The following is a 26919-nucleotide window of genomic DNA, read 5'->3' as shown; positions in this document are numbered from 1 at the left end:
TCATATTTTTAAAATGACCATAGTTAGCAAAAGAAAAGTAGGAGGAGCACTCTCCTTGCTTGCCCCATACCTACTTCCCTTTTGTGCTCCAACCATAGCTTTATGATCATTCAATAGATACGATTCGATAGGTTGTGCTGTTTGCTTTTGCCTGCTCCCGATGAGCACGCTGCTAACTGCGCTGGCAGCAGCTTGTTTACTGTGTTTCATTGGGCACAGGTGAACCCAAGTGACCTGGACCCCAAGTACGCATACATTCAGGTGACGCATGTGGTGCCTTACTTCAGCGAAATGGAGCTGTTGCAGCGTCAGACGGAGTTTGAGCGGCACAACAACATATCGGAGTTCATGTACGAGACGCCCTTCACTCTGGATGGCTCCAAGGCAAGGGGGGCCCCAGACGAGCAGTGCAAGCGACGCACGATCCTCACCAGTGAGCCTTCCTGGTTGCCTGGCTGCAACTTTTTTCATTTATTTATTGATGTATTTCTTACAGGCCTTCAGTTTCAATGTTGAGGGGTGGGGGGGTGTACAACTACAAATGTCTATAACAGAGTATGTTAACTATCGTACTCATAACAGCAAGTAATTAAAGCAGAGGAGCACAAAACTAGCAATCTAACATAATATTTACAAGATATCACAATTAAGAAGAAGTGACATAGAAAACAAGACGATCGATGGTGTTCTCTTGGAAAGTATGGTCCACCCTAAAGCTGTTTACTCCCCTTGAGGGGGCTTTTACTACACAGCAGTTAATCAGTCCGACAGTTGTCAGTGAATAAGTGTGTGAAGAAGGAATCAATCTTCATGGCGTACTCTCGTGTGTCATAACGAACCATTGTTTTCCTTCAGCCTAAACCGAAATTCACATACTGTATTTACTCGCGTAATCCTCGCACTCGCATAATTCTCGCACCCCCCACATCGCCCAACAAAAATACGATTTCTTTTTTTTCCTCGCGTAATTATCGCACCCCTGAACACTGCCGCAATAATGTTGTCTGTTCGTTCCAGCCACTGATGATGATAGCACGCGCCATCTATTAAGCATCAAGCATACTATTATTGCATGTAGATTCCATCCAATCCAAGCCGAAGTGGCAAGTGCGCTTTGCGGCATGTTTTGTATGTTAGGTCGGTAATCTTGTTACGTTATGGGGCGATACTGAAGCTACACGGCTGCTTTCAAGTTGAAAGTGATAGATCATGCACTAAACAACGGCAACAGGGCCGCCGGTAGGCCCTTCGGAGTCTACGAGTTTTGTGTTCGCTACTGGTGACGGCAGCAGAAAGCCACCGTTGGGCCTGCCGTGTGCCTAAAGCTGGTATTGATGGTAAACTTTATTTCTTCAGAAGGAAACTGAGGAGGATTCTGTTAAATAGCCATCAGCCCAATACTGACACCCTACTCTTGCCTTTTGAGGGCTCCTGTTGAGCGACGAACGCTACCGCAACACCCACAAGCTTTGTGTATGGTATTCCAATTCTCGCCTATTTGCCTTCACTTTTTGTGTCTCAAATAAATCTTGCCTTGTGTTGAACCTGTGCTTTTATTGTTGAGGTGAGTTTTAATTAGTACTTCTCAAAGCTTGCTGTTATTTGCTGGTGTGAGAATCCCGATTTGCAGATACTTCATTTTCTTTTTTGCTCTGAACGTTTTCGTGGAAAGTTTCCCCCGCATAATAAGTGCGAGGATTATGCGAGTAAATATGGTATCACACCTGCCACGACGGAGCTTGAGGATGCAGGTTCATTTCCCAGCCATAGAAGCTGTATGCTATGTGTCCGAAATGCAACATGAAGCCAGTGTCATCAAAATGAATCTTGCGTCTCCCACTACAAAATTGTTCATAATCATAGCTTACCGTGTATTGCCGATTATCAGTCGACTCCGGTTATAAGTTGACTCCTCAACTTGTAGACCACTTACACCACTTCACGCAAAGACTTCGGTTTGAACTCAGTTAGTGGGTGCACATACCCTTTGTGACAGCACGTGCTCTTGCTTCAATATCATCGTAGCAGACACTCAGACTTTTGCTTCCCTGGTCGTCAACCTAATCTTGAACTTGCTCCTTAACGGCAGGGTAAATCATTCAGACTCAGTCTGCGAAAGAAACGGCATGTCGCAGCGCACGCGAGGACCTTGGTCCTTTGTTTTCTCCAACACCTCACTCACTTTTCCAACACATCGAACTTCCACCCTGCTTTAACGCTGTTTTCCGACTCTGCGTAGAGGACCACTTGCTACTTGAAAGCAGCTCTGTCCTGTTGCCAGTGTAGCAGTGGCATCTGAGCGTTCGTTGAGCAGCTTCACAAATTGTGCACACCACTGTTTGCAAGCAAGGTGAAATGCAGAAATGACAAATAGGCGTGAGCGCAAAAACTCGTGGACGCATGTGGGTGCATACGTGGGGCGCATTTGACTGGTCATGCGGTTTTGTTTCCTGTGAAATTTTGTGAGCCCACGTGGCATCGCCAGCTTTTCCATGGCAGGCCTATGGGGCTTAGTGGGAAATCTGAATTTTTGAATGACCTAACCAGCACGCTGTTCACTAAAGTGAGAAACGCATATTACGCCTTTTGTGAACAATAAACGTCACGTTTATTTGCGAGCGAGAGATGCATGTCAAGTTTCGCGCAGCAGATAAAGATATGTCGCATTGTTAGCGAGCGATAAATGCATGTCGTGTTTCTTTGAGAGCAAAATGCACTGTCATACTTATACGCTATGGCCTCTGGTGTTGTTGCCAATCTTGCTCGACAGATGCACCGATGCAGTGGCGCTACCATTGAAACTGTGATGCCGTCGGCGACACATCATGAAAAAATGCTGTATCTCCGATGCTCCGTTGCTTACACCTCCTCCTCTAGCCACCATAGGTAGCTATACCGTAGTTTCGCGATCGTTGTGGCAGATCGTAAAGATGTCCGGCTCCAGAATCGGTGTGCGCGTGCTGAGAGATAACAGTTCCCGTGGCTGCGTTGCTTCTCCGGCAGATTTTATCGATGCCTTGAAAAGCAGTGGACCCGAGGACGATCGTTCGTCGGACCCCTCAGAAAATTCGACATTACGACTCCGTGTGTAGGTCGACTTGAACTTTGGAAAGTGAATTAAAAAAGAAACGATGACTTAAGATCGGCAATATACAGTAATTTAAGCACTTGAAACCCCTTGGCATAATTTAATATGGCACCTGCCACAGTTTGTCTAGAGCTACCGCGATGTTCGTGAACAACTGACAATTGCGATCGCAAATGACTACCCGCTCAAGACGCATATATTAAGACATCTTACTCGCGCCCCTTCCCATCATCTAGCCTCACTGCCAGAAGACTGACCTCGTGCCTCATTTTGCTAGACAGTCTTGTCATATCGTACATGCATACAACTCCATCCAGAATTGCGACTCGCCCATGGTGTATCACTCATCCACAGGTTCAACTCACGGTTCCAGGCACATGGTCAAAAGCCCGGCTCTCGTCTCCAGGGCTAAAGCAGCTTTCTCTTCTCTTGTTGTATGAGAAGTACAGTGAGCATAACCATCTATATACTGACACTTCAACTAAAGTGGATGGGTCCACAGGGTCAGTGATCTTTCCTGCAACAGCGACAACGACGAAGATTCGGTTATCCCACCAGACGTCATCGACTGCTGCGGAACTTGCTTCTCTACATAGTGCAGTCAGTCATTAAACACCAAGAAGCCGAGAAATGGAGCATGTTCACGGACTCCAAGACAGCACTACAGTGTTTACGCAGGGGACCTTATGAACAACTAGTGCTGGAAATTAGAAAGCTGCTTTACCACCTCTTCGACTAAGGACACGAAATCACATTTCAGTGGCTACCAAGTCAATGCGGCATATTGGGCAACGAACATGCCGATGCAGCTGCTCGATCGACACGCAAAGATGGTGAAGAAGAATCTATTCCATTTTCAAGGACTGATGCCGCAATGAAAATCCCGAAAATTGCTAATGAAGAAGTAAAATCTCTGTGGAACGCTGAGTGCTTACGGCAGACGCGACTGCATAGGCTGGACTAGTCTCATCAACTTCGGCCTCTGTGTGGACTGTCTCGACTTGAGACAACGGTGCTTTGCCGACTGTGGCTTGGTGTCGCTTTCACCAAAGTTTACGCTTTCTGAATCGGCATGGAAGACAGTGCTGCTTGCGATCATTGCGGCAGCGATGAAACGATAGAGCACATTCTCTGTCACTGCCCTCGTTACAGCATGCAAAGACGGCAGCTAGCTGCTGCGTTAGCTCGCCTTGACGAAAGACCCTTGTCAGAACAGTCAGTGCTTGAAAGGCAACATGATCTGTCTTTGCACAGAAAATCAGTGAAGGCCCATTGAACTTTTTGCGTAGTAGCGGTCTATTGAATAGGCTATAGCATTTCAGATCACTTTTTTTTTCGCGCATCTATTTCGCTTTTCGCTTTCTTTTTCATCTTCATTCCCAATTCTCCCTTCTCTTAGTGCAGGGTAGCAAACCAGATGCTCCAATTTCTGGTTATCCTCCCTGCCTTTCCCTCATTTTATTCTCTCTTTCTCTCTACCACAGTAGTTGAGTGGGCGCCACATTGCATTGCTGAGCTTGAGGCACAGTTGTTCACATCTTAGGGGAAAAAAGTTACAATTTCACAAATATTTTCACAAGTACTCAGTAGTGGTATTCCTAGTATTTTAAAATATGTGTGAATAGGGTCGAGAGAAGTCTGGATTTTGCTTATATTTCGTATGACTTATCGTTTGTAGCTATGCATATGCATTCTGCAAGGTATTTTTGTTTAGCCACTGAGCAGCTGTTGGAGTTTTCCTTTTTTGTCATTTCCATTGTTCTACTTTGCTCGATGTTACATTTGCCTTCTTAGTCAATGCCCGACGGGGCCTGCAAGGTGTTTCTGTAATAAATGAAAACTGCAGCTGTACAAATAGCACATTATTGGGTCAAGGTGAATTTTCATGTGAAAGTATGAGTGTTAATTGAATAATTTTCGAATATTTCTCAAATATTTTCCGAATACTTCAAAGTGACATTATCAAAAAAAAGGTTGTTGAGGATCCCTAAGTATATCGTTACGATTGATTGATTGAAAAAATTTATTTCAGAACAAAAGAGAGGTGCAGCTCTTTAGAGGCTCTGCAATGGGTGGAGTCCCTACTCTGGTACCTCATTTGCCACAGCCGCTAGCTGAGCCGTTCGTACCAGGGCCCTTTGGGACTGAAGCTTCAAGTGACCGAGCAGGGCCGCTTCCCACTCCTCTGAAGTTGGGTTAGGGTTAAGATCTCGGTTGAGCTGGCAAGCCCAAACAATCTGTCAGTTACCAATAGCAACATGAAAACTTTTCTTTTGACTAAGTTGCTGAAGCGTTCGAGGGGTGGTGTTTTCTTGTTGTCTTATCAATAATGAGGCAACACAGAGGCTGAACTTTATTTATTTACCTGATTTGGGGCAACCAGCTGTGCCGTGCCAACAACACTTTATACATGAAAAGAAAAGACGCTATTTTCTTATCCTCTTCTCCTCCTTCAACTTCTGTGGAGGCCCAACTGATGTTGTGACAAATAAAGGCACACTCATTTTGAGTCAAGAGTTCCTGTCTGCCCTGTAGACGTCAATTTATAGAAACGTCTGAAATTGCAGATGCTAAAAATCTTCATCTGGTTTCTTTCGGATTTTCTGGTCCGAAGCTCTATTAATTAAAGCTGCTGCCTTCGCCACGTGGGCTTGAACCGGCGCTTTCAAGAATCGATGCGCTTGTAACCTTAGCAGAACCCAAAAAGCACCTTGGCCACAATGCCAGAATATAATGCGGTGAAACATATTGAAAATATGAAGGGGTCATTATAACAGTACAGTGCGGTAATCTCTTTAAGCACCAGAAATTCACGAATGCAGTGTCAATGTCTAGGATTAGCAACAAATTGCTTCCATCTTGTGCAGTCTCCTCGTATCCACGACAGTACAATCGTGGAGTCTGTCCACAAAGTGTAATCAATATGGATGTCGCAAGTGCACTGCCCACGTATGTCAGCAGTCTCGCGCTAACCAATGCACCCAAAAGCGTCGTTTTCTTACTGGGAGCTACCCGTGCCTTGGAGATCAGCAAATAGGGTCGTTCGGCCGTGGCAGTGACGGCATAGATTACGGCTCTGTACACTGCTGGGCTGGCATCGCAGAAGACATGCAGTTGGGCAACTTGCTCCCTCTGCCAAGATAGCGAGTAATCGATATTTCCTGCAGTTGTGGAAGCTGCCAGTCTAGGCTTTGCCATTCATTTTACAGGTCATCAGGTATACAGTTGCTCATCCCAGCTTATTCAGCGTGTCTACAGTTTTTGGAATAGTATCTGTATGGCAATAGTGTACGGTCCAACGATTCCGAGTGGGCCAAATATTCTCGACGTTGCGTGCATGACGAACCATTTAGTGCCAAGTTTCTCTTTTATACAATCTAACAATCTGTCGACAGAGAAACTGAACTCGTCTTTTGCGGGATTCCAAGCAACGCCAAGGACTTTAACAGATTGCTCATGAAGGACTATCAATTCCTTACTGGCAGATTCCTTCTGGCGTACCAGGGCAACCGTTAGATTCGGTGAGTTTGTGGTCCACTTCCGTAAGACCATTCCCGCTGATTTATTTCTTGCGCCTCACAACAAAATTCTTCAGCTTCGTCTTTTGTGTCGGCGCTCGTAACCAGGTCATCCACACAAAAAGAATCTGCCATTCTGTTTGCTGTTTTCGCTTTTGCACCCTGGGGTCTCCTCACATGCTGAATGTTGTTTGCCGTGAGCAGTAATGGGCTGCATGTAGCTCCAAAGGGTACACACGTGATCCTCCATTCTTGGAGCTGACTACCCTTTAAGTAGCCTTGGAACTGCAAGGCGTCTCTGTCTTGTTCACGTATCGATATCTGTAGGAATGCCTTCTCTATGTCAGCGATTACCACTATGGGATGTGTCCTAAAATGCAGAAGTATCTTCCCAAGGTCTTCAGTTGTCTTCCTTTTCGAGGCACTCATTGGGGAACTTGCATCCCTTTTCACGAGAAGATGCGTCGAGAGTGCCTGCTCTCTGACGACTATGTAGTACAACTTGTCTGGCTCCGGAGGAACGTCATCAACAATTTTGGCATGTCCCGCTCGTGCGTACTCGCGTATGGTGCCGTTGTATGTCTCTAATAATCCTTTCTGCCTTGCAAGGCGCGTGAGTAGCTTATGAAGCAACAGCAACTTGCTTGTTGTCAGAAAGCTGAAATCCTTCTTTCCAAGGTGATGCCACTTCATATCTTCCATCACTTCATATGTTCTGCTTGTGTACTGGAAATGCATGTCTGCCTGCTTAAGAGCTCGGGCAGGATTCGCATTGCGTTGTCCTCGTACTCTAAAATGCTGTCGTACTCGACTTGGAAGTCCTCGTCCGAAATGACTTTCCAATTCAGAGTTGATCTTGTTCAGCTCATCATCATTTGTTTTGAGCCTCTCGTATATGGGACCAGGCTGCTCATGCATCGTGGAGTAATTGCAAAATAGGACACTTGCCTCATTGATGATCCAGATATTCAGCAATTGTCATGAATTCCGCTTCGCCTTGAGCTTGTCCATGTCTTCCAGGCCACTCGTAACAGTCGGTTGGTCAATCCTGGGCTTCGGCACCAAAATTTGTGGGATATGGCGTGGTGCAGCCGTGGAAGTACTCGATCTCATCGAGGTATAGTTAAAAGTTATTAAGAATTACTGAGGACATTAAGCCCTGCTGACTACCGAGATCTCTCCCATATCTCCTTGTGCTTGCTGGTACTTCTTCCTCTTCGTCCCCTGCGGGCCGGCTCGCTCTCGCGATGGAAACTGCAGCGGGATAGCGGTAGGTGGCAAATGCACCAGTACGGTTTAATCACAGACAACCATTCTGATGAACATCTTCAGCTGAGTACTGCATGTGGCTTAGTGCTGCTAGTGGCATCCATACGTCACTAATGCGCTGTGCCGCCATTCATGCTGCCTCTTTGTGCGAGACCGTTTAGTGCACCGCACAGATGAGCTGCCTTCATCAAGTAAGCAGCTCGACATCGCCTCAACCATGTGCTGTTAGGAACAAAGTACACATCACGAACACTTTCATGACAAATGCGTGCGTACGATTGAGCAAGCACCCAGGCAGTAAGGGCGTCAGATAATTTGGCGATGTGCTGCACACAACTAAGAATGACCGGCTTTACATAGCAGCGAATTTTGTGTATCGGCAGAGATTCAGTGATCATTTACGTGTGCATACATATCGGCGAAAGCCGGATGAGTCATCTGCTTTTCCGCCATTCTTCGTGTTCTGCGTCATTGTTTCCAAACTCTACATGCGCGAGAACCGCAATCTATTCCATACTTTGCTGGCATAAGCAAATTTAAGTAGTTGAGCATAGTTCACGGCAGGTAGTGAATGTATTCACAAAATCTTGGGCAGACATCAAAATGCCGAATAAAGCTGCTGGGAGGCATTAAAGCTTTTTCAGGTGTAGCTGTTGTAATGTGACCGGTTCAGCAGAATAAAAATGCATGAATCCGTTTTTTTTTTAATGCTCGATTTTGAAAGGATTTTGCAGTCCCTTGGGAATCCAAAAAAATTACATTGGCTGTATATTTATCCTCCAAATGTTCGAATAGTTTGAATAGTAAAATTACGGGGTGAGTCGAATTAAATGGCAAACATTATTTAGGAATATTTCAATATTCACACGCTCCTAATAAAAATTTGATGCCTGTGGGAGTGCACATTGTTGTTTCAGGTCTTAATTGCAGTGGTGTCTGCGCTTCCGGTTTAACTGGCGTGACTTTTCCCCTGCAGCCATCTACTGCTTCCCGTACGTAAAGAAACGGATACCAGTGACGAGCCGCAGGACAAAGGACCTCAATCCGATTGAGGTGGCCATTGACGAGATGCAGACACGTGTCGCCGAGTTGGATGAGGTGGTCCATCGCAAGATACCTGACCTCAAGAAGCTTCAACTCAAGCTGCAGGGCAGCATTGGTGTCCAGGTCAGGCACATAGTCAGCTGTTTGCAGGACTGTTGTTGCAGCATTCATACGTCAATTTAGAAGGGTTAGTCTGGATGTCCATGCGCCCACCCCCTGATGTATGTATGGGCAGCACTCGTATACAGTACGTGACAAACTTAAGAACCAAAAGAACTGATAGTTGGGAAAGCTGGTAATGATCCATGACTGGCTGTGCAACACAGACGCAAACAAAAAAGAATAGGGTACCATAAGAGCAATGGTGTCTTGTACTCGTGGTGTCTTTTTCTGTCTTCTCGATGTCTGCGTTGCACAGCCAGTCACGAACTTATGGCTTCCCTCTTCTTAGCTTTGACTTCATCTGCTTAGGAGCGACAGCAAAGGCTTAATGATTATTAAAGAAAGCCTGACTATTCACTTAACCTTTACTGTCGAAGCATACACAGCCAACCAACATTCTTTAACTTTAAGATGTTTCCATTCAATTCGTATCCAGCAAAAGCTTGCCCAAAGCTAAATTATTGTGGTCACCATGCAGCTCAGGAAATTGGTTGCGTTGCAGATAACACTGAAAAGAATAAAGTAGCATGCTTCAATGTCAGTGCTTTTCCTGTTCGAAATCAGTTTGCCATTAAAATGCTCACTGAGGTAGGAATGATGAGCTTCGTTAGCTTTGTGAACCAATTTATAGAAACAGTTAATGTTGGTGAAAGCAAAATCGCTTATTGCATCACTGCTATGTATAAACATTATGTCGATCACCAGTTTGTGCTTTTTTAAATTTGCTATTGCGAGCTGCGCCTAAAGAATCCCTCAAAACGTGTGGTCAGGGCAAGCATTCAAAAGAAATACAGTCGAACTCCTTTACAAGAGACAGATGGGTATAAGAGACACCACTGTGCCTACAGTAAAATACGGGTTGATAAGAAAATCCATGAGGGGTACCCTGATTATAACAGACATCTCATATAAAAGACAAGAAATGCTGTCCGGAGCATGCCTCTTATGAGTGGGTTTAACGGTACTTGCTCCCACATTCCCCTCCGAGTGTTGTGCCCGCAGGATTTTGAGAAACTTTAGAGTTCGCAGGCAAACATAGGCATCAATACATTGTTTGTGTGTCTTCTCATAGAAGACCCTTTATATTGTATTTTTGGGTCTCACTCACCCTTTCAGTCAGTGATGTTTGTGATGCATGTGCATGCCTGTTCTCATTTCACCAATATCACGCGTTTCCTCTTTCGACAGGTGAATGCTGGCCCTCTTGCCTATGCAAATGCCTTCTTGGATGAGAGCAAATCGCACTTATACCCGGAGGAGGAGGTCAATGAACTAAGAGAGAAGTTTAGGCAAGTGTCAAATAAGTGCTACTTTCTTACACCGTATGAAAGCAATAGATAATGAAGCCAAGGAAAGTATAGAAGACACTATTTGTTGTCTTTGACTGTAGTGTGATAATTATGACATGAACATCAAGAATTTGAAATGGATGAAAAAAACAACTTTGCCTCCTGTAGTGACCGAACCTACAACCTTCGTATAATGCCCTTAAGGCTCTGCTAATGTTCTACCGAGAAAAATTTCTTTCAAGGGGCCCTGAAACACTTTGTTAAAGAAATCATGTAATTAATTCACTAAAAAAGCTTATTGCCTCACGAGTTCAATGCCACAAAAATTTTGAGAATCCGTCCAGTATGAGCAGAGTTACAAAGATTTGTAGCCTGCTGCAATCGCGTACTCCCTCGTCCCGACCAAAGTGCTGGAGGCTAAGCAGGGAGGGACAGCAGGAGCAAAGAAAATACGTCACATGGGCATGACCTGGAGCACTTTTTTTTTTTTTTTTTCGAATAGGTGGTTTTTTCAGTGTGATCGCGAGTGCACACGTTGAAAAGTCACGGTCTCCCTCTGCGACTTGTGTAACGACTGAGCATATCACGTTCAAATCAGCCAATGGCGTATAGATGGTCTTTTACAAGCGATTTGTGAGCATCTACCGTCATTTCTCAAGAGAAGAGAAAGCAATTTTTAGCTGACTTTAATAGTTTATTGTGAATTCCAGGCCGCGTGCTTTGCTCTAATATTTGGCTTGCGTGTTCTCGAGAGCCTTTACTACCAATCGGCAGCGTTTCCTTAGCATGCTCAAGAAGTGTTGCAGGGTCCCTTTCATTACTTCTTTCAGCATCATAGTACATTTATCAGGCCTGCCAAAGACACATTAAACAAGATATCGTGTTCTTAATGGAATCAATATGCAGTTAAACCTGGATGTAACTAAACTGAATGTAACGAATTCCCGGATTTAATAATGAAATATTTTCATTCCCCAACACCATCCTCAAAGAAGCCGATGTATTAGCAACCTCCATGTAACGAAGCTGTTGAGGTAATTTACCTATATGTAACGAATTTTCATCACTTATCATTTCTTATTTTGAGTCGTAACATTACTAAAATCTTGTATGTACAGCGCGTAAGTTCTATAATACGAAAATTGACAATACAAGGGGGCGTTCGCGGGTAGAGCGCATATCATTGCAGCAGACAAGTGCGTGCCGCGATGATGATACAGTCGAACCCCGCTACAACGAAACTGAGGGTGTGCGGAAAAAATTTCGCTGAAGCAAAAATTTCATTATAGTGAAATAAAAAAATATAGCTGATCTGAGCTAGCAAAACAAAGGAACGTTTATTCTCAAAATTTAAAAAATGTCCGCTGCTTCCTATTCTTTCCTGGCAGCGTCACGACGTGATTCCCACCCATGCATAACGAGGCCATGGTAAAAAGCACGCTGAAAGAACGCCTGAAACCGCCTTCGTGAACGAACCAGACAGTTGCATTAACACGTTAACATCAGCAGCTGTCTGCCGTCAACGTTTATACGACAACGTGTATACGACAACGCCGAGATGGAAGCAGGGTATCGTGGAGCGGCAACTTCTATGTCGTTCTTATCATCTATCGCTCACGGCTAGCTGATTTTGTTGATAATGCAGACGAACAGCCGCTCTGATTAGTTACCACACTGGCCAAGCACGAACATAATGATAAGCATCTGAAAAGGCATCGTTCCACGGTTGCACCCAGCAGCTGCGTGAAGGAAACCATGAACTGAGCAACTGAGCTTTAGCTTCGGATTGTCTGCGGCTCAAAAGAAAGCCAGTGGCTTGCTTTTACAGCAAGTCAGTGGCAAAAAAGCAAGCCAGTGGCAAAAGCAGGGCAGTCTCATTTGCATCGCTATCGACCAATGGCGGCATCCATGCTTGCTGAACAGCGGTAGTTTTGGTGGTGCCAACATGTGTTTTAGACTTCGTTGACACATTTCCAGGCTCCAAAAATGCATAGAAATGTTAAAGATTGGGTTTAGTGCATAGCAATAAGTATCTGAGTCTGGAATTGCATCGTGAAATTTTGTTGAAGCAGGACGACAGAAGAAAAGGGGTTCCTTGTCGTGACAATGTTTATGCATTTCTCCTATGGACTGCTGTCAGGGAATCGTGAATTTTTCGTTGTAATGAAAATTTGGTTGAAGCGGCGTTCGTTGTGGTTGAGTTCGAGTGTACAAGCATCGCTAGATTCGCTTGTGCCGCGCAGCGGCGAACAGTTTCCTCGTTGCGAAGCCTGCAAGATGGTGATGTGGTGCGCCATGTCGAAGGCCAAGCTAAGCAGCTTTTGCTTGTGAGTTGCGTGGTCTGGTCGTGCTACTGTGCCGAACGGGTGAACGAAGGGGTGAGAGCATCAGACATTCTATAATGTCTTGTTGGGCCTCTCAGCTGCCCTCATTGCGAAAAGGAGCTCCGTGCCCAGAAAGGGCAAGGTTTTGTCTTTTGAAGAGAAGTTTGCAATTCTAAACGCGGTTTCCGCAAGTGAGAAGAAGAATGATGTTTATGCGTGATTTGATATCTCAGCCAGCTCCCTGTTGATTATATTGAATGCGAAGGACAGCATCTGGTGTCGGACAGTGATGCAGTGTCTGACAGTAAGATGCTGACAGTGATGCAGTGTCTACCGTGTCGGATGTGGCACTTGTAGAAACTGCCCAAGATCGCGGTGATGATGAAGGTGTGTCAGCAGTAGATTAGAAGCAGCAGGTGACGGTGTGTCAGTAGCCGTTGCCTACCGCGAAGGAGATCTTGGTTACGCTGGATGTTCTGCACCGTCACGTTGGCTCACAGGATGACGAGGCACCATGGACGAATTGGTTTCTCTGATCCACTGCGTCATGTCATATTTGACGCGGAAGACATAAGCCAAAATAACGCAGTTCGTTTTGTGCTAAGTAAATATTTTTTTGGGTGAGTGTCACTGTGTTGGCATCCACAGCGTCTTCGCTTGGTTTTCGCGATAGTTTCTCTTGTCTTTACTCAAAAACTGCATGTAACGGAAATCTCAATGTAACGAAAATCCACAAACTTCTTCCAATTTCTTTACAGCCAGGTTTAACGGTATATAGTATATATTGACGCGTGTCTACATGTGGACGATAACGATGATGGGGCATTTATTGGGCACGAGGTAGTGGGCCTCTAGCTTCTCTCGAGGCCGAAGAAGACGATCTTGTGGCTCAGCTGTTGAGCACACGCTGCTTTCGTCATCCCAAGGTGTATCTGTGTTTTATTCGCGTTGTACCGCGACACTGGTGGAGGAGCTGGCCCCCAACCCTGTCTGATGCTCCACACGCCTGCTGGGAGCCGTTCATTGAGTCCAGACGCATTGTCACCTGTAGAAACACCGGTGCATCGCTCCAGTCGACGGTTGCGAGGCCTCGCGCCAGAGCTGACTCACTCGCCGGAACCTGCTAGACACCGCACACCTCAACCAATGGCCAACGCAAGCCTGCAACAGGTGCCCCAAGGCAGCTTTCTGACGCACCCACCTCAGGTGACCCTCTTTCAACCCCTCGTTCCCGATCGCTTTAGTGGCGGTGCTCATGAAGACGTTCACGACTGGCTGGACCACTACAAGCGTGTTGCCAAGGTAAATCAGTGGTCGGAACAGGAAAAGCTTTCACGCGCCTATTTCTACCTTGACGACGGTGCTCGTACTTGGTGTGAGAATAGAGAAGGCAATCTGTCAGCTTGGCCCGACTTTCGACAGAAGTTCGTCGATACCTTCGCCAATATTGATAGAAGGGACCGTGCGCAGCAGTTATTGTAGCTACGGGTTCGAAAACCCAACGAAATCGTTGCAATGTTTGCCGAGGACATGACTCGTCTCTTTCAACGAGCTAACCCGCACATAAAAGATAAAAAGTTGAGTTACCTCATGCGCGGTGTCAAGGAACAGCTTTTTGCCGGGCTACTGCGCAACCCTCCAAGCACCGTGGTTGACTTCATTAAGGAGGCTACGACTATCGAGCGGGCCCTTCATCAACGCTGCAGGTAATATGACCCCATGTCCTGCAATGTCCCAATCAATGCTATCGCCATGACGTCTGAGAGTCAGAGCTGCTTGCGAGACTTGATTAGGGAGATAGTTCGCGAAGAACTGCAGAGGTTGCGGAATCCGGTTGCTGAAAATCCCATCGCGTCGATCGCTGAAGTCGTACGCGACGAAATCCACCAAGCGTTGTCTACCGCTAGTCCTGATGCTCAGCAGCGTCCTATGAGCTACGCTGCCGCTCTCCGACGTCCACCACCCGCTATGCCGACGCTGTACCACCAGGTGCCGATGGCCCCTTCGTATCCGCCGCAAGAGCAGACACTGCATCAACCACCCACGCTACAGCCATACAACCATCCGTCCACAGCCACCCCATGGGCATCGACGCGTTCACTGACCCGGAAAATAGATGCATGGCGCACAGTGGGCAGACGTCCACTATGCTTTCACTGCGGAGGTGCAGGACATGTTGCCCGTCATTGCTGGCATCGAGGTGATTCATTCCGTCCTCATCGACCTTGGTTTGACGGTCGACGTGCCAACGGCGAATACACTCCGCGCCGTGACGACACCTCTTTCTATGGAGCCCGTTCTCACTTTCAGGACGGCTCTACCACTGCAGAGGAGGCAATGCCTGCTCACCCTCCTAGTCCGAGACGTCGATCCCGCTCTCCGTCCCCCGCGCGTTCGCCTTTGTCGCACCGTCGCACCTACGCGAACCTTAATACAAGAAGGTCACCTAGCCCGCATCGGGGAAACTAAGAGCGGCGACCTTCGGGGGCAAGGTTGCAGGCCATAAAGATAACGACAAGAAGCCCCCACAGCATGACGTCATACAGCCGATAAGCCGGGAAAACAATGAAATTGTGACTGCTGACCTTAGTGTTCCTTTTGACGGCCAGAAAGTAACAGCTTTTGTCGACACTGGTGCCGACTTCTCCATTATCAGTCAGGACCTCTCCGACAGCCTCAGAAAAGTGAAGACGCCGTGGACGGGCCCTCATATAAGAACAGCAGGAGGCCAGTTATTGATGCCCTCGGGCAGATGTACTGCAAGAATTGACATTGGAGGTTCTCCTTTCACTGCGTCGTTCGTCGTTATCGCCGCATGCTGCAGAGACTTAATTCTTGGCATGGACATTTTACGGGAATATGGTGCCGTCATGAACATACCAGAGAGCTTGATTACGTTTTGCAACAGTTAGGGCTTACCCAATTCTCCAGAGGCGTGACCAAACCAACTGCGTTTTACTGATGACGATGTGGTTCTCCCTCCGAGGTAATGCACGCTTGTTTCTGTGGCCGCCGCTGCTCAGTTTGACGCCAAAGGAGTTGCAGAACGAATAAGCTCGCTGCTCTTCACCCACGGTATTTCTGTCACACGAGGTATCCTCAGAGTTGCTGCTGTACGCACGGACTTGCTGCTGACCAATTTTAGTGCTGAGCGCCGGCACTTTCCTAAAGGCACGGCTGTCGCTTACTTCGACGATGTCGTAGATGCCGAAGGCTGCTTGGCGGTAGTCGACGAGTCGCTAAATTTTGATTCAGCGCCTGTTCTGGACGTTAGCATTACTTTGCCGAAAGACGACCGGCGCAGACTCCTTGAGCTACTGGCCAAATTTCAAGACTGCTTTTCAACAACATCAAGAGTTGGCCGCACTCCTCTAACCAGGCATCGAATAACTACCGAGGAAATGGCGAGACCTATTCACCAGAACCCTTATCGCGTGGCTCCAAAAGAACGTGAAGCGATACAACAGAAGGTAGACAGAATGCTTGAAGATGACGTCATTCAGCCTTCACAGAGCCCCTGGGCGTCGCCTGTAGTTCTCGTTAAGAAAAAGGACGGAAGCCTGCGCTTCTGTGTGGATTACCGGAAGCTAAATCAGGTGACCAAGAAAGACGTATATCCACTACCGCGTATAGACGACTCTCTCGACAGACTTCGACATGCTCGATACTTCTCTTCAATGGACTTGCGGAGTGGATATTGGCAAATCGAGGTGGACCCGAGAGACCGCGAGAAGACCGCTTTTGTGACACCAGATGGGTTATATGAATTTAAGGTCTTGCCATTCGGTTTGTGCTCAGCCCCTGCTACCTTTCAAAGACTCATGGATACCGTGCTTTCTGGGTTGAAGTGGAAAACATGCTTAGTATATCTGGACGACGTCATAGTGTTTTCCGCGACGTTTGACGAGAACCTTGGAAGACTTGAGGTGGTCTTACGAGCCTGTCATGATATGCGCGGTAGGTTCATCTGGTGCGCGATGTTTGTGAGTTTGTGCTGTGCCGTACGCCGACGAAGATGACGATGAGACAAGGAAAAGGCGGAATCGTGTCGTCAAAGTCAAGCCAAGCCATGGGGAGAGAGAAGAGGAAGACGACGACGGGGCGTTCGAGAAGAAGGATCCGAACGAAACAGTGGCAGGCTGAAGCGCTCGTCGGGTCGTGGTCCCGAAGCCTACCTGTGCCTGTGGTCCGCACGAGCCTGGCTCCCTTCTACCGTGTGATCCAGCAGCCGGCGCCGGTCCGTTGTACTCGGATCCGGGCGTTTTCCAGACCTGGGCCTACTACTGGCTGTCCGGGACGTGCTTGCCACACATCGACTCTGCCTCACGCTCCGCTCCGACCATGCCTGAGTCATCGCTGATGTCGGCGTAAGACGCAACGCAACGCATCGACTCATCTGCCTTCGACGTCACACGGTGAAGTGTTTCAAACCTGGTGTAGTGCAGTGGGGGACTACACTAAGCGTCAGACCTTGTCTTTCGAGAACGTGTGTCGTGCTCGTACCTAAGGCAGTTCTTCGCTGTTGCCATGTAACACGCCAAGCTTCATTATCGTTTTTTTTTTGTGGCATTAAAGCCTTATAACTCAAGTTGCAAATGTCTTCGTCAGTCTCGACAACGATTATTTAAGTTGCCGTGATTACCCGAACCTTATCCCTCACAATTGGCGTCCGCGACAGGACGAAGCCGTTTGCACTGGGTTGAAATCTGTAGGGAAGATGAGTGAGCAAGAAGGATTTACTTATACCCAGCCTCCTCTTAGATGTTTCGTCTGTGATCGACCCGGCCACAGAGCATCTGATTGCCGCACGAAACCCCAACGAGTCTTCTGTGGGCACTGTCGGAAGCCCGGCCACGATGCAAGAGCATGCCCAAGCAACGGCGGGTCAAAGAAAATGACATCTTGCATCGTGTCTACTGACCAGAAGTCCGAGACGCCCCGATGTGCCGATGATTCATCACAAGATGAATATGTTGCTAGTGCACTCCGAACGCGCACCGCAACAGCTACACGAAACTTGCCGGTGTTACAGGGAGAAGTGTTTGGACATACTGTATCAGTCTTGAGGGATACTGGAAGCAACACCCTGGTCATGCGACGTTTCCTCGTTCCCGATGATGCGCTGACGGGTACTACCGCCACTATTTTATTGGCCGATGGTAGTTGCATCGAGGTACCGGAAGCAGAAGTACGGATTCTATCGCCCTATTTCACCGGAAATGCGATAGTCAAATGCCTGACGTCGCCACTTTACGATGTCATCGTAGGAAATGTTCCCGGCGCCCGTGACGCTAATGACCCCGACTCAACGTGGAAGGAGTCAGCGAGCCTGAAGTCGGAAACTAATCAGGCATTGAATTCTGAAGAGAAATCCAAGGATGGATGCGGGACGAATAGCACAGTCATGGTTGGTGTTTCAAGCAAAGGACATCGCCGGAAGCTCACGACTGCTAAATTTGGAAACTTAGAGGTGACACAGGAGTCATTTCGCCAAAAACAAGAGGAAGACCGGTCGCTGAATGTTTGTAGGGCGAAAGTCGACACCCTCATCCGCGGTAAAGGACCCACATACCACTCATTTATGTTCGAGAAAGGAATCTTGTACCGCGTTTACCACTTGACTCCGGGTAAATCAGTTCAACAAGCGGTGGTTCCAAAGGCGTTGCGTGTCCATGTGTTGCACTTGGCACATGAATCACCGATATCTGGTCACCAGGGTATCAAGAAGACGAAGGACCGAGTTTTGGAGTCGTTTTATTGGCCCGGTGTACAGGAGGAGGTACGAAGATTCGTAAAATCATGCGACGCATGCCAAAGGACATATCCCAAAGGCAAAGTAGGCAAGGCGCCTCTTGGACGAATGCCTTTGATTGACACGCCATTCGAACGTGTGGCCGTTGATATCATTGGACCTCTGACGCCGATTTCAAAGAAGGGTAATCGGTACATCCTTACCCTTGTGGATTTCGCCACTCGGTACCCGGACGCGGTGGCTTTGCCCGCAATTGATTCGGCAACAGTAGCAGATGGACTACTGGAGATGTTCTCTCGAATAGGATTTCCACGGGAGATCCTCTGTGATCAAGCATCCTGCTTCACGTCAGGCCTGATGGAAGAGGTGAATGCTCTGCTTGCTATTCGACATTTGAGCTCGACGCCTTACCACCCGATATGCAATGGCTTGGTCGAAAGGTTCAACGGCACTTTGAAACAGATGTTGCGCAAGTTGTGCCAAGAGAAGCCGAAGTCATGGGACCGATTTCTTGCGCCTCTGTTATTCGCCTATCGAGAAGTACTTCAAGCCAGTATGGGCTTCTCGCCGTTTGAACTGATCTACGGCCGGCACGTCCGAGGACCCCTGGATATATTGAAGGAACTCTGGACAGGGGAAGACCTAGAGGAAGATATCAAGACTACTTACGGATACGTGCTTGATCTGAGAGAACGTCTTGAACGCACCTTGAAGCTGGCTCAAGAGAATCTTTCCCGAGCTCAACACTCGCAAAAAAAGTATTATGACCGAACCTCCAAAACCCGACAGCTCAAAGTTGGTGACCGGGCTCTTATATTGCTCCCAACCAGGGAGAACAAGCTTCTTATGCACTGGAAGGGGCCATTTCCGGTTACAGGAAAAAAGAATGACCACGACTATTGGTTGGACCTTGGGCACACCACGAAAATGTTTCACATAAACATGCTCAAGCGCTACGAAGAACGTCAACCAGAAGTCACTAGTCAAGCTTCATCGTTCGTTGTAGTCGAAGAAGGAGAGTCGGATTCACCCCTCCCTACATTTAAAGTAAATGAAGGGAAAGGTATTGAGTCGGTCACACTCGGAAGTAATTTAGACGAAGCACAACGCGATGATATGTGCAATCTCTTGGAGGAATTCCGAGACATATTTTCCGAAGTTCCTGGGAAGACGAACCTCCTACAGTGCCGGCTAGAGCTTACTACAACAAAACCAATCAGCACGTCACAGTATCCGTTGCCGTTTGCAATGAAGGAAATAGTAGAGAAGGAGGTTCAAGATATGCTGAAGTTGGGAGTTATTGAACGATCCCATTCGCCGTATAACTCACCCTTGGTCCTGGTTAAGAAACCGGACAACAGCTTTCGCGCGTGCATTGACTTCCGTCACATTAATGAGGTTCTGGTGTCCGATTCTGAACCCATACCCAGAACTGACATTATGTTTGCTGAAGTCGGCACGAAGTCGGTTTTCTCAAAGTTAGATCTTACAAAGGGCTATTGGCAAGTACCCTTAGAGGAAAGTTCTCGTCCGAAAACAGCTTTTTCAACGCAATCTGGACACTACCATTTTCTCTATATGCCTTTTGGGATTAAGACAGCCTCGGCCATATTCACACGATTGATGAGGACATTACTGCACGGCATTCCAAACACAGTGCATTACATAGACGATGTTCTAATTGCCACAGCTACGTGGGAGGAGCATCTAGTGACATTGAAACAGTTGTTTCAGAGGATCCGAGAAGCAGGCCTACGGATCAAACCTCAAAAATGTGAGATCGGAATGACTTCTGTCATCTTCCTTGGGCATCACCTCGGCGATGGTACAATCCGCCCAGTAGAAAGCACGATAGCGAAGATCGCTAAAGCCCCAAGACCGGAAACGAAGAAGCAGCTTCGCTCTTTTCTCGGCTTGGCGGGATATTACCGAGACCTCATACCTCACTATGCCCAGAAAGCGAAACCACTGACTGAAATGACAAGAAAGATGGAAAAGAACAAGTTAGCGTGGAATACCGAAAGAGAAGAGGCATTTGAAACCCTCAAACAAGCTCTAGCATCTATGCCAGTAGTCAAGGCTGCTGACATAAAGAAACCCTTCGTATTACGTACAGATGCATCTGATAGGTGTATAGGCGCTGTGCTTATGCAGGAACACGAGGGTCTTCTTCACCCGGTGTCATATGCCAGCCGCCAACTTATGCCCCGGGAAGAGAGATACTCTGCAATTGAAAGAGAGTGTTTAGCGTTAGTTTGGGCGATCGCGAAATTTCATATCTTCCTTTATGGAACCTCCTTCGTCGTTCAGACTGACCATCAACCGCTACGATACCTCTCTCAAGCCAAGCATTTGAACAGCCGGATCTTGCGCTGGAGTCTCGCATTGCAAGAGTACACCTTTCGCGTTGAGCATATCAAAGGATCAGAGAACGTAGGTGCTGATTATATGAGCAGGCTACAGGTGTAGGTGCTAGCTATACAACATTAATGTAATAATGTACCATATGCCTAGGGACTCTCACATACAGACTATTCTCTTGGTGCAACAGTTCTGTACATTTGTTTGTCGTAAGTCTTGTCTCCCACGCACTTTGGACAGTTTTTAAAAAAAAAAAAAAAAAAACTTTTGAAAGGGGGGACTTTTGTCATGATATGCGCGGTAGGTTCATCTGGTGCGCGATGTTTGTGAGTTTGTGCTGTGCCGTACGCCGACGAAGATGACGATGAGACAAGGAAAAGGCGGAATCGTGTCGTCAAAGTCAAGCCAAGCCATGGGGAGAGAGAAGAGGAAGACGACGACGGGGCGTTCGAGAAGAAGGATCCGAACGAAACAGTGGCAGGCTGAAGCGCTCGTCGGGTCGTGGTCCCGAAGCCTACCTGTGCCTGTGGTCCGCACGAGCCTGGCTCCCTTCTACCGTGTGATCCAGCAGCCGGCGCCGGTCCGTTGTACTCGGATCCGGGCGTTTTCCAGACCTGGGCCTACTACTGGCTGTCCGGGACGTGCTTGCCACACATCGACTCTGCCTCACGCTCCGCTCCGACCATGCCTGAGTCATCGCTGATGTCGGCGTAAGACGCAACGCAACGCATCGACTCATCTGCCTTCGACGTCACACGGTGAAGTGTTTCAAACCTGGTGTAGTGCAGTGGGGGACTACGCTAAGCGTCAGACCTTGTCTTTCGAGAACGTGTGTCGTGCTCGTACCTAAGGCAGTTCTTCGCTGTTGCCATGTAACACGCCAAGCTTCATTATCGTTTTTTTTTTTTTGTGGCATTAAAGCCTTATAACTCAAGTTGCAAATGTCTTCGTCAGTCTCGACAACGATTATTTAAGTTGCCGTGATTACCCGAACCTTATCCCTCACAGAGCCATGCAGTCCGCGGGTCTGACGTTGGAGCCTGAGAAGTGCCACTTTTGCTACGAAGAGCTGCGATTTTTTGGTCATGTCGTCAGTCATGCTGGTGTTCGTCCCGATCCTGAAAAAATCGCAGCCGTAGAACAGTTCCCTATGCCGACCGATAAAAAGGCTGTCAGACGCTTTCTCGGCCTCTGCGCATATTATCGATGATTTATTGCGGACTTCGCACGCATAGCATCACCGCTAACTCGCCTCACGAGAGAAGACGTCACCTTCGAGTGGAATAACGAAGAGGAAGCTGCTTTTAACGATCTTCGCCAGCGACTACAAACACCCCCAGTCCTTGCCCACTTCGACGAGAGAGCCCCTACGATGCTTCACACCGATGCTAGCAATGTTGGAATGGGAACTGTGCTTGTGCTGCAGCAAGAGGGCACAGAAAGGGTAATCGCTTACGCAAGCAGAACGTTAACACACGCTGAGGCTAATTACTCCACGACTGAGAAGGAATGTCTCGCCGTGGTATGGGCGGTTACAAAATTTCGTCCGTATTTATATGGCCGCCCCTTCAAAGTAATTAGCGACCACCACTCACTGTGTTGGTTAACTAATCTTAAAGACCCTACTGGCCGATTAGCGCGTTGGAGTCTCAGGCTGCAGGAATTCGATATGGCAGTCGTACATAAGTCAGGGAAGCGACATATGGACGCCGACTGTTTGTCCCGTTCACCCATTGAGTCGGCAACCCTACCCGAGGAGGAGGAAACATCATTTCTCGGTGTCCTCGACACGACCACCATTGCGCAGCAACGAGACGACGCTGAGTTGCTTGGCTTAATTACCTACTTGGATGGCAGGTCTCGGAAGGCGCCAAGAGTTTTCGCAAAAGCGTTGTCATCATTTTGTTTACGCGGCGGAGTACTCTATAAAAGAAATTTTTCGTCGACAGGATCTGCCTATCTACTCGTCGTCCCAGCAGCCCTTCGCACCGAAGTACTGAAAGCATGCCACAACGAGGTTACCTCTGGCCACTTGGGTTACACAAGAACGTTGGCCAGGGTACAGCAAAGGTATTACTGGCCAAGACTAACTACAGCCGTGAAGCACCACGTTCGTACCTGTCTCGACTGCCAGCGACACAAGTCACCGCCAACTAAACCAGCTGGCCTCCTGCAACCCGTACAGGTCCCAATGACTCCATTCCACCAGATCGGCATGGACATTTTGGGCCCACTCCCTACTTCTACTGCAGGCAACCGATGGGTTATCGTCGCGACGGATTATTTGACCCGTTATGCCGAGACAAAGGCTATCCAGAGAGGTACAGCAGCGGAGGTGGCAAGATTTTTTATCGAGAATATTGTACTGAGGCATGGTGCACCAATCGTCGTAATCACAGACAGAGGAACCGCATTTACAGCAGCTCTTTTGGACCATGTTTTGATGCTAGTGGAACAACGCATCGTAGGACCACCGCATACCACCCGCAAACGAACGGGCTGACAGAGCATCTAAACAAAACCTTTGAAGACACGCTTTCGATGTACGTAGACGTCGAACACAAAAATTGGGATACAATCTTGCCTTACATAACGTTTGCATACAACACGGCCAAGCAAGAAACGACCTGCATGACACCTTTCAGCCCCGTTCATGGACGGCAAGTACGAACCATGTTAGATGCAATGTTACCGCACGAAGGCGACGACATCGTCCTACGGAACGCGCAGAAGAAGCTAGGCAACTTGCACAATTACGGATCAGCCAGCAGCAAGACTACGATGCAGGCCGCTACAATGCTCACCGCAGAACAGTCGTCTAGCAAACTGGCGACAAAGTATGGGTTTGGACGCCCGTGTGAAAACGAGGACTTTCCCAAAAACTCTTAAGAAGATACTCTGGACCGTACCTAGTTGTGCGACGACTGAGCAATGTCACTTACGAAGTTGTTCCCGACTGTTCGTATAGTACAAGGCGTCGCCAGCACCATCCTGAACTCGTTCACGTAGTCCGCATGAAACCTTACGTCAGCGAGTGATTGCGTGATACTTTATTTTAGAAAAAAAAACTGCATTACAGACTGCGCATCCGGGCGATGCTCTTTGAGAGAGAGGCAAATGACGCGTGTCTACATGTGGACGATAACGATGATGGGGCATTTATTGGGCACAAGGTAGTGGGCCTCTAGCTTCTCTCGAGGCCGAAGAAGACGATCTTGTGGCTCAGCTGTTGAGCACACGCTGCTTTCGTCGTCCCAAGGTGTATCTGTGTTTTATTCGCGTTGTACCGCGACAATATTTTGGTCGCATACTCTCGATTGTACATTTTGTGTTGGAATAACATATGGAATGAGTTTCTTTGTGTACAAGTCCTCGCAAAGCTTTTTTAATAGTATTTTTTTTAGTATCACGTTTCTTGGTGACTTATCTTGTGTTGCACATTTCCTGGTGGAGCATTTCACGTTGTAAAGCATAGAGTTTTCTAAATATACTCTAGAGGGGACTCTGGTGCTGGTGTATATGGGAGTTGCAACGCACGACACTTGAGCGAGCATGGGAATGATCGCTAGTACACGGATTTGTCCAATCTTCGTGCTTCTGGTGCCGTTTGTGTTCGTGGGGCTTGGAGCCGTTTTCCCACGAAACGAAAATCAGTAAATCTTTGGCGGCTGCTCTTTACCACCTTATTATTTTAGGCTTAGCATTTCAAATCAAGTCGCGAAGTTCAAAAGGGTTTGTTCATTCCTTCGAAGCACAACCGGAACACAGCAATAAACGAAGCCACAAGTGTGATTCGCTGCCCACAAGTACGAAGACTAGGCAAATCTGTGTATTACCTATCATTCCCATGGTCACTGAACGATCGCAGTGCCACAGTCCCCTCTATTTAATTTTAGGAAACTCTATGGTGTGAAGGATCTTAATTGCACTTGCGGCACATTTTTTCATACGTCTTACAGTGCCTTCGCTGCGCTTGGCAATTAGTTTCGATGTTCCCCCCTGCGGTGAACTTGTTTTCTACATAGTGTTGTTTGTCATTGTATTTTCAGGCAATTCCTCAACATTTGCCAGCAGGCGTTGGACCTGAATGGCAAGCTAATCCCACCTGAACAATGTGAATACCACAGTGCCCTTAAGAAAAACCTAGTTGACATGGCCAGCCAGCTCTCTGAAATAATGAAAGAGAAGGTGAGTGTTGCTTGCATTAACAGAGTGTTATTTCAAGCATAGAAAAGCTGCATGGAAAAGTTGCAATGTTGCAAGAAAAGTTGCTAGAAAAGAGCTAGTAGCTCGATTCGGCAAACAAGGTTTCACCGCCGTCACACCACTTCTAGAAACTCTCGAGATTTTGATTACGAGTCCCACTGGCACAATAGGTGGGATAGCTCAGTCCTATACTTCACCAGTGCATTAGACCTGCATTCCTTTCCATTTTATGAGTGATTTGCACCTAGCGTGAAGTGGACTTTGCCTACACAGCCACATCTTGTGTTCATCATAGCTTTATTTTTATTGCAACATGAATTATAAAGACACTACTGGTACATTTTTGCTGTCTCTGCATTTTATTAAGAAGTACAAGTTGTGACAACTTCGATTTAACTAAGCTTTGATATAATCAAGTACATTTTCAGTTTTACTGACTTTGTCATGTTGAGGAATTTTTATTACCTTTTTATTGTGCACTTGCTACAGTTGTATCAAAATTTATATTTGCACTCTTCATTACAATCTTTTTTTGTTGAGAAAGAGAGAGAGAGTGTTAGCTTTATATTTTCCTTGTTGGCTTTTTTTCTTCAATCATCCTTCATCTAGTTTTGTGTTAAGGGCCCCTGTTCGTGCATGTCATAAGAAGGCATCAGTAAGGTGGGAAGAACCCATAATCCTGAACGCTTTGCTGAATTTTTCTGTGCACTCAGTTATTTGTGGAGGTTCTTTTGCTATCTTGTCTCTTGTTTGCTTTATATTTTTACCCATTTGTCAGGAGAACAGTCTGTTATTGTATGCTGAATATCTGTGACACATAGTAGACACAAAAACCAGCAAATTACCAGACAAATCGAAATACTCTAGAATACAATATGTAATAGCACAACTCTCATTTGCCTGTTTTGGTGTTGAACATTGTCATCGAAATGTGTCTGTGCACAATTTTTTTTCTTGTTCATTTGGCCCTTATGTATTATTTGTTCATATTAGATGTATTCATTGTGTGATGACTTGTCACCACCTTTATTACGATACAAATAAATAAACTGGTGCTTATATAGAGGCAAATACAGGAATATGCTGCTAGGAAGCAGTACGGCAGGAATGTTTAGATTTTATTGCAATATTTTTTTATTTGAACTGGCTGTAACTAATCAACTCTTCTTTAATCATTTTCAACAGTTGGTCACTGATCATCGCTCGTCGGTTGCTATGAAGAGGATGTCGCTGGAAGTATTCAACTTTATCAGCGGCTCACCGGGCTCCAGCAATGTCTAGACACATTTTAGCGTCACTTAATTTCATTTATTTTATTTTTTTCCTGATCAAACCCTCTTCATTGCCACCTCTTAGAATTTTAATGACTCATCCCACATTAATGTCCACACTACATTCTCATTTTGTCACTGTGAAAACGCTAAGCTTCTTTCTTTCGTTGTGTGCGCGAGTTCCCAGTTCTTCACAGATGTTGCAAAAATGTGGAGTAAGGTACGGACTTTTTTGCAGCACCACCTTTATTCTGCTACTTCTGTATAAAGATTATGTAAATAATAGAAGCATAGCTGTTTTTTTCCCTTATAATCTAACTTCAGGTTGTTGTTACTTATGTAGTAGGCACTGCATGATGGACAGAGCTGTTGTGCTTATGACAACGTGAAGACTAGGTCAACAAAGTGCCTTTTTCTTTTAATAAAGTACGTATGTGTAGAGAACAGCGGCACTATAGCGGCAACTTGCAAAAAATTTTTTTTCTTTTTTAAATCTTAGTCAATGTGAAATGCATGAGCAGGTTTTTGAAATGCCATTGTTGGCATCGGTTGTACAGACAAATAATAGGAACAATCTGTAAATAATACCAACATACTTGAGTGGTGCTGGTACGAAAGAGTTTCGACCACGTTGT

At 46.8% G+C, this 26919-nt stretch overlaps 1 protein-coding gene across 7 annotated transcripts in view; it reads left to right on the top strand.

The window, feature by feature from the left end:
* The window catches only part of Ziz (dedicator of cytokinesis protein Ziz), a 244578-nt gene extending 217875 nt beyond the window's left edge, over positions 1 to 26703 (top strand). For 6 of the 7 annotated variants that reach the window (XM_037429548.2, XM_075887464.1, XM_037429549.2 and 3 more), the window contains 5 exons: positions 220 to 433; positions 8852 to 9042; positions 10270 to 10370; positions 24857 to 24995; positions 26199 to 26703. In XM_037429548.2, coding sequence (XP_037285445.2) covers positions 220 to 433; positions 8852 to 9042; positions 10270 to 10370; positions 24857 to 24995; positions 26199 to 26294 — 741 coding nt within the window. In that variant the 3' untranslated portion in view covers positions 26295 to 26703. The remainder of the gene's footprint in view (positions 1 to 219; positions 434 to 8851; positions 9043 to 10269; positions 10371 to 24856; positions 24996 to 26198) is intronic. The other variant, XM_037429551.2, reaches the window with a different exon arrangement.
* The last annotated feature ends 216 nt before the right edge of the window (positions 26704 to 26919 follow it).

The sequence above is a fragment of the Rhipicephalus microplus genome, chromosome 1 (genome assembly GCF_043290135.1).
Source record: "Rhipicephalus microplus isolate Deutch F79 chromosome 1, USDA_Rmic, whole genome shotgun sequence".
Classification (NCBI taxonomy): Eukaryota; Metazoa; Arthropoda; class Arachnida; order Ixodida; family Ixodidae; genus Rhipicephalus; species Rhipicephalus microplus.
The sequence above is the reverse complement of the archived record's forward strand: the minus strand, read 5'-3'. Positions and strand labels throughout refer to the sequence as shown.